We start from the raw sequence: 7,745 nt of genomic DNA, 5'->3' as shown, positions 1-7,745 counted from the left end.
ACAAACTGGTCATGAATGGTGTCTTCAACAAACAGTCTTCCGGCTGCGATACAGTTTTCTCCCTTATTGAAGAACACTGAGCTCATGCCCTAAAAACGTATGCACACATTCAGATGGAAACAGCACCAGGGATTTTAGCTTTTGATAAGTAACACAGTATAAGACCTCAACCTAGATTTCAGCAGATTACCAAGCTGCCTTTTTTGCCAGATATGACTTCATTCCCAAAGTGGTAACACAACATCCTAAACTTACCATACGGACAGCCTTATCCAAGTCACAGTCACTGAAGATGATTAAGGGGGATTTTCCTCCCAGTTCCAGAGAGACTTTCTTCACATTACTCACTGCACAGCTTTCAACAGACAATGAAGCAAATACGCAAAAGTGAGCAACCAGTCCGTTGGAAATCGGACTTTGTTTACTTTACCACATACCTCTTCATTATATGTTTACCAATCTCAGTGGAACCTGTAAAGCCCAATTTGCGGACATCAGGGTGGTCAGACAGACGCTGACCCACGACAGTTCCTAAAAAAACATGAAAAACACCCATGATCACATGAGACTAACATCCATCAAGATTTTTTACCCTTTTCTTTTCATATTTCAATATTAATAATTCTGTCACCTGATTTAGTCACAAATAGAACACAGATTTAATCTATAATAATTATTTAATAATAATATTTATTTATTATTTTCTTTAGGAATGTTGACTTAATTTAAATATGATATATCATAATTAACTGAATATTTAATCTCCCACCTGATCCAGGCAAAATATTAATGACACCCTTGGGGATTCCAGCTCTTGCTGCCAACTCAGCAAACTTAAGAGATGTCAGTGGCGTCACCTGCAAACAAAGATTAGTGATTAATGTTAGGTTTGTACATCGTCTAACCTTTTACCTAAAGGAAACCAGACTGACCTGAGCTGGCTTAAGGACCACTGTGTTTCCTGCTGCCAAACAGGCTGCAGTCTTCCAGGCCAGCATCATCAGTGGGTAGTTCCATGGTATCACGATGGCACACACACTTAGAAGAGACAAATGAGAAGTGCTGCACTGAAGTTTCCTTTCTCTTGTAAAGTATTCTGTTTTCTTTAGAACTGTACCATTTTTTTAGAGATTGATAATCAGATCTCAACTGCAGAAGTGGTCATTTTTGGTATTCTGTTATTTAAGATAAGGTCAGTGTATGAGGTACACAAGACGATTTCGGTTGTACAAACAGTATCTGGCTTAATTCTTATAGATAAAGGATCTTTGTATTTCGTAATAATTTGTCTGGTGCTCATTTTGTTTAAAAGAATTGTGATAAATGAATAAATCATATCGAGAGCGAAAAACATTAAGCACAAGTTGAATGTATAGGACTATTCCAGATGTGCTTCTTGAATCCTAATCTATTAAATATACCTATGGATAAACATCTGCCTGATCAAAAGTGGACCAGATTCTTACCCAATTGGCTCTTTCTTGGTGAAAGTAAGGTTACGATTAGGCCTGGCCTGGTTGATAGGAATGGTACTCCCCTGTAAAAAGATCACAGTTGATTCAAACAAAAAAAACAAACCAAAATCTGAAGTCAGAATTTATAAGGACTTTTGACGGGTAAAAAAAAGCAGTAAATCTTCTTACTTGGATCTTGTCACACCAGCCAGCAAAGTAGCGGAAGGTCTGAATGGACATGCCCACGTGGGTCTTGAGAGCCAGTGTGTAAACAGCACCAGAGTCAATGGCTTCAATGGTAGCGAGCTCCTCCTGGTGCTGCTCCATCAATTCAGCAAGACTGGGCCCAGAGTGGAAGATCATCATTTACATACTAAACATATTTGGTATTTTTCACACTAATATCTGTACGTCACTTAACAAATGGACTGCTGTCCTGTTTACTAGTTATTAACAATGTTTGGTCTGATAATGACAAAATAAACTTTCAGTGTAAGTTTATGCATTACTCACATTTTCTGAAAGGATCTATTCACCCAAACAAAGAAGTGGATTAAAAATAAAATAAATCTTTTAGCATGAGTACTGACTTGTACATAAGTCTCCCTCTGTCTCTTGGATTCATTTTGCCCCACTCTCCTTCTTCAAAGGCCTCTTTGGCTGCAGCCACTGCCTTGTCAACATCACTAACCTGGGCCAAAGAAACTTCACAGATGGCCTACAGGACAAACAGGTGGACAGGAGGTCACAGGGTGAATCACGGCAGTGTAAACTTCCATCCATTGGTAGAAAGTCTGAGTGCTTAATCTAGATTCTTATTATTAGTTATTATATATTATTATTATGATTGTCTAATATTATCTGATATTAATGTTATCTGATATTATTACTATTTTATATTATCTGATTCATGTAGCTGACTGCAACAATGCAACATCACATTCACTGCTGAAAAGTTATAATAGGAAGGAAGTAGGAGTTTTAGCGACACATTTAATTATTTTATAAAATTCCTTATTTTGATTTGAACTTCTAATTAAATGTTATGAAATATGATCTTTGGAACTTACCGTGCCATCAGTCGGGTTAATGGTCTGGTAAGTCTTTTCTCCCTCTGAATTAACAAACTCCCCATTGATGAAAAGCTGATGAGGCATTTTTATCGTCATGTTGTTGACTTCCTTCTCCACCTGAGTAAAGTGTAGAACATCCGCATCAATTACCAACAACAAGGTCGGCTTTACCAACAACTAGCAACAGCTGGTGTGACTGAAGATGGCACCTACATAGTCCACTATCAGCTCCTCCTCCCCATCCTCCCCTCTGAGCTTTCTGACACACATCTGGATGAAATCGTGGAAGGTGGTGTTCATGTAGATGTCCTCGTTTTGCAGCTGGCAGGTACTGACCCGGCCCTTCACCTCCTCCACCAGCCTGAAGACATCAGCAGAGAAGAGAGGGTTATCAGTGAGTTACAGGAGAAGACAGAAAGGATGGCAGAGAGTTTAAAGGAGTGTAGAAGGAGGGAGGGATACAGAGATAGACTACACACTAATACCACGATCACAGACTGCCAAGCACTAACGGAGGGAACCTTTGGCCAGTCATCGTTAGTATATTGCTGCTTTTTATCATACACACTCTACCCATTGACCCAGTGTAAAGAGGGTCTATGTTTTTGGTACGCCAGATTTAGAAGAAAGGCTAGACCAGGTGTGGGCAAACTTTTGGACTCGAGGGCCACAAAAAGCTTAAACGGGCCGCAACCTTAGTTTGCCCATGCCTGGACTAGACGCTGTACCCTTCCATTCATTTTTGTTAGGCTGGGAAATGCCAAAGCTCAGAATTTTTTTGAGCTTAAGACAATATTAGAACATACTTGCAGCAAAATAAAAGTGGTAATTGTTATTTATAATTACAGTGTTTTGCGATCGATCAAAATCAAAACGTGATTAACTGCGCATCTCTACTACAAGCTTGTCATGGTAGTATGTGAGATACTGTAAACAATATCAATTTATTCAACACAGAAATATCTATAATTAAAAACAATAAACCTACCTGACCACATCCATTGAAGAAGCACCAGACTTAAAGAAATCAGTGGAGTCCCCAATACTATCCAAATTAGTAAGAATACCATGCCACACTGTCTGTGAAGAAAGAAATAACCCCAGAAACATGATTTCATGTCAACTCCTACTGCTGTTCACAACAACCAGTGTGACCTACCTTCATATGTGCAGCAAAGGTCTTCTCCTCTTCAGTCAGTTCCACAGTAGCACTACTTCCTGAGCTGAAGTACTGTCCAGCAGCAATCATCTTCCCATCCTCAAATTGCATATTTTTTACCAGTAGCTGTGGACAGGAAGTGCAATGAGATGATTCTTAATAAGACACTCAGGCCACAGTGTTCTTCATGTGCTTTTACAACATTCTCTCCAGAGGAGGAAGGTGAAGAACAGGGTTTGAATATTAACTGACATTATCATCACTCTGAGGGAAAATAATCTGGCCTTTAGTTACTATGCCCAAAACCTTTAGCTTTTGATCGGAACTTATCCTTTAAAATACTAAGTTAACAATCTTTCTTAAGTGTCGACTTGCTGTCATCTTATAAATGACCACATAGAAACAGCAGGACTTACTGGACAGTAGCGCCACCTCACTGTGACAGATTCCCAATTTTTAGATTAGTGAGACTATTTCCAAAATGGTCTTACTGTCTTGCTGTCATTGCCAAACAGCACCAGCCCAGACTTTGTGACGATGCCAGGTTGACTGGCCCCTGGGATCTCCAGCGGCTGACCCTTGCCTGTAACACCTGAATCCAGCAGGGAGGAACCGAAGAAGGTGACTTTCTGCAGGAGAGACACAGGACAGCAACCCTTTACAGACTTTACATAACTTGCATGTATATAGACCTAGAATTGCATTTTCCTCTGTGAGGGACATGTGAATATGTTGGGCTCTCCTGTGATGGGTGTTGTTGAAAATTTCTACCTTGAAAAGCACAAGTAATTAAATAATAATCTAAAGAGTTTTTGGTACAATAAAATAATTGTCCATTAATGATGTTTTAAACCTAAATAAATTGCAAGTATTCATGTTAATGCTTAGAAACACAGACTCTTGAACTCTTGAAATGAACTGCCATAATAATGTGTTATAAAGTTGTTATCATGGTTGAAGGTAAAAATGTTGTTAAGGGACAACGTGTTGTCACCTGTCCATCGATCTCTGTCCAGGCACCAGGCACTTTGTCATTTCCTCTGATCCAGTTGTGAAGAGCCTCAGCACTCTGGTTCCAATCAATCTGTGGAAGAGCAACTGTTTACCTCACCAAGTATAATGATGAATGACCACAGACTCTGACGCTGCCACACAAGCAAGCAATATGTCTGTCTACTGTCCAATTCACCTCAGTAAACGCTGCTCAAAAAAGACATTGCATTGGTAAAAGAAAACAGGACACATTAGTAAAACTTTATACAAGAAAGGAGCCTGAGGTTTCATCTTAGAAAATATTTTTGAAAATATTTTTAAAATATTTTTCTTTCATCTTTTCTTTTGTCAGATGAATTAGCAACATTGTCATTAAACTGTATACATTAGCTGCGTGTGGTACAGGTTTTTCTTACCAAGACTCTACAAACATGTTATTTCTGTAACAAACCAGACTAGATTTAGTTGTTTTTTTATCTCCTCTCACAGTGCTATTTTGTTAGACACATTGGGGAACACACTGATCCCATGAACTGTGGTTTCAAGTATCACCAAAACACTGTTGTAGCTTAACCTTGGCATTTTCTTTTTTCTGGATGCACTCATATGTGGCTCCCTCTTGTGGCTGTATGATCCTTGGAGCTTTTCCCTCTGCAATAAGTCTCACTGCCTCCACCTGCAAACGGAACAATGCAGTTGTTATTTGGGCTGTCCAAATTAAAGCATTAATCATGCTATTTGTGGAAACCTGCACCTATAATTAACAATTCCACTTCCATTCACTTATCTTTGATGTTATATACAAACACTGAGAGGAAACACTTTGTTTCACAAAGCACTTCAAGCCTAAAATATCATCTTAACACCTGACATCAATCGTGGGGACATTAACTTTAGGTCAGATGCAGGTGTAGCACCAGATCAACTCATAGCTACGGCTAATTTAGATGACAACTGTCAAATGGATTATGAAGGACATGCTCAGTGTACCTCAGAGGCACCTGGTGGATTCAAACCTGCAACCTGCGACCAGACACAGGTCTGCACCACTGCTACTCCTCTAATGCTCTGCCACCGACTTGTTGCTACACTTACTGTGCCTTTGATTCCTTCTGGAAAGAGGAATCTCTTGTAAATGGTGTTGACAGTGTCATTGGGTTCAACATCACACTCCCTCTGTAGCAGAATTGGTCCAGTGTCGAGTCCATCATCAGCCCAGAACACAGTGAAGCCACCCTTTTTGTCACCATGAATCAAGGTCCTATGTAGGCGAAGACAAAACACAATAGATTTGTGGTTTTACAAAAAAATCAGACGTGTGCTTTTTATGCACACATTTCACTCACCAGTTGATGGCAGAAGCACCCCTGTGTCGAGGCAAAATAGAGGGGTGGTAGATAATGGAGCCATGTTTGGGGTGGTCAATGACCTCCATGGGGATATACTGGGAGCAAAATGCGAGGACATTGAGCTCAGCTCCTGTGGCCTTGTACTGGTCAACAACCTCTGGAATGACCTGACCCTTCACACGCCAGCGGGGGAACTTAAAAACAGCAACTCCGTCCTTTTCTGCCTCGGTGGCTGTGGAAGAAAAGTGACACAGTTATTAACAGAAGTCAACGTAAACAAAACCCACACAGTGTAGTTCACAGCTCAGTCCATACAAGAAAAAAAATCTGTTTTATGTAAGATTAACATAGGGTTATGTTTTTGTTTTTGTTATGTCTGTTGTTGTTGTTTACGTCTGTGTTTCTACACTGAGCATCATGACAGAGAGACAAAAGGGTGATTAGCCATTCAGCTAGGGCATATTGCTACACCGTGGTGTTTATAGATGACATTGTGATCTGTGGTCAGAGTAGGGAGCAGGTGAAAAAAACCCAGAGAGGCGGAGGTCTGCTTTGGAGCTAAGAATGAAGGTCATCAGGAGGAAGACAGGATGTAAACAAGAGTGAGGTAAGAGGGAAAACAACTGCAGAGTGTAGAAGCAGTAAAACTGAATGAGTACAAGTACTTCGTGTCTACCATCCATCATTATGGACTGTGCAAAAAGAGGTGAAAAGTAACGTGCTGGAGTGATAGTTTCATTGAACTTATTTCTTGCTCTACGACTATTAAAGTATCGATTTGTAGCCCTCATCATAAACATGTGTGACAAGCCATGGAAACTGGTTCAAGGGTCACGTATGTATGGTTCTGGTCCAAATGAATAGTGATCTCACCCAGCGGGTCAGCCTTGCCATCCTTGTCAGGGATAGTGAACACTCCAACCAGGGTGTGGCCATCGTTCTTCAGTGCCTTGTAGACCTCCTGGCCAAACAGGCTCTGACCAATCACGGCAATCTTCATTGTGACTTTGTCCTGTGTGTGGTTATGCTCTAGAGGGACCAAAGAGGAAGACAGTGTTTAGTACTGCAATTTCACTCAATCTTATCTTATCTCATTGGTGCAATATGTTAACATAGTCACTGTAGAAACACCTTGATTTCCTCTCACTGATTTAACTGCATTTGGCTGCAATCCTTCTAGAATTCGATGTTATTGATTTATTTAATGTTTTCCTGCATCAATATACACACACACACACACATATAAATAAATAAATATGTATACATATATAAATATATACACACATATATGCATATATAAATACATATATATACACATATAAATATATATTTATAATAATAGATATAAATATATATCTTGGGGATATTTGAACTAAAATTACCTGTTTAAACAAAATACATAAAAATCATCATTTCAGATTATCCTTATTGAAAAACGACCAAATTTGGAGAAAACATTTGCAAATTAAATTAAATAAGTATTTCGCTCACGAACACAGACATTTTTTCCCCGAACAACGCCAGCTGACCAACATGGTTTCGATATTGTTTACAAAGTCAAACTAATAATAATGACCGCAGGACAGTTGGTTGACCCCAGCAAGTTTTGGGGGCGTGGTTTGAGCCTTCCCGTCTCTGTTGGCCAATCAGATTCACCGACACGTTTGCAGGATTTATAAGTCACTTCACAAACGTCTGACAAAGTTCTGAGAAGAAT

At 39.6% G+C, this 7,745-nt stretch overlaps 1 protein-coding gene across 1 annotated transcript in view; it reads right to left on the bottom strand.

The window, feature by feature from the left end:
* aldh1l1 (aldehyde dehydrogenase 1 family, member L1) overlaps window positions 1-7,057 on the bottom strand; it is a 9,396-nt gene extending 2,339 nt beyond the window's left edge. Inside the window, exons 1-18 of the mRNA XM_025059775.1 lie at window positions 6,902-7,057; window positions 6,026-6,260; window positions 5,775-5,940; window positions 5,254-5,355; window positions 4,681-4,770; window positions 4,178-4,315; window positions 3,687-3,812; window positions 3,516-3,607; window positions 2,741-2,888; window positions 2,525-2,644; window positions 2,045-2,172; window positions 1,644-1,794; window positions 1,467-1,537; window positions 933-1,038; window positions 770-857; window positions 438-531; window positions 256-355; window positions 3-89 (exon numbers count right to left, since the gene is read on the bottom strand). Of these exons, the coding sequence (XP_024915543.1) occupies window positions 3-89; window positions 256-355; window positions 438-531; window positions 770-857; window positions 933-1,038; window positions 1,467-1,537; window positions 1,644-1,794; window positions 2,045-2,172; window positions 2,525-2,644; window positions 2,741-2,888; window positions 3,516-3,607; window positions 3,687-3,812; window positions 4,178-4,315; window positions 4,681-4,770; window positions 5,254-5,355; window positions 5,775-5,940; window positions 6,026-6,260; window positions 6,902-7,028 (2,169 nt within the window). The 5' untranslated portion in view covers window positions 7,029-7,057. The remainder of the gene's footprint in view (window positions 1-2; window positions 90-255; window positions 356-437; window positions 532-769; window positions 858-932; window positions 1,039-1,466; window positions 1,538-1,643; window positions 1,795-2,044; window positions 2,173-2,524; window positions 2,645-2,740; window positions 2,889-3,515; window positions 3,608-3,686; window positions 3,813-4,177; window positions 4,316-4,680; window positions 4,771-5,253; window positions 5,356-5,774; window positions 5,941-6,025; window positions 6,261-6,901) is intronic.
* Window positions 7,058-7,745: the final 688 nt, after the last annotated feature.

This window comes from Cynoglossus semilaevis, chromosome 11 (genome assembly GCF_000523025.1).
Source record: "Cynoglossus semilaevis isolate Cse_v1.0 chromosome 11, Cse_v1.0, whole genome shotgun sequence".
Lineage (NCBI taxonomy): Eukaryota > Metazoa > Chordata > Actinopteri > Pleuronectiformes > Cynoglossidae > Cynoglossus > Cynoglossus semilaevis.
Note: the sequence above shows the minus strand (reverse complement) of the source record. Positions and strands in the feature narration are given on the sequence as shown.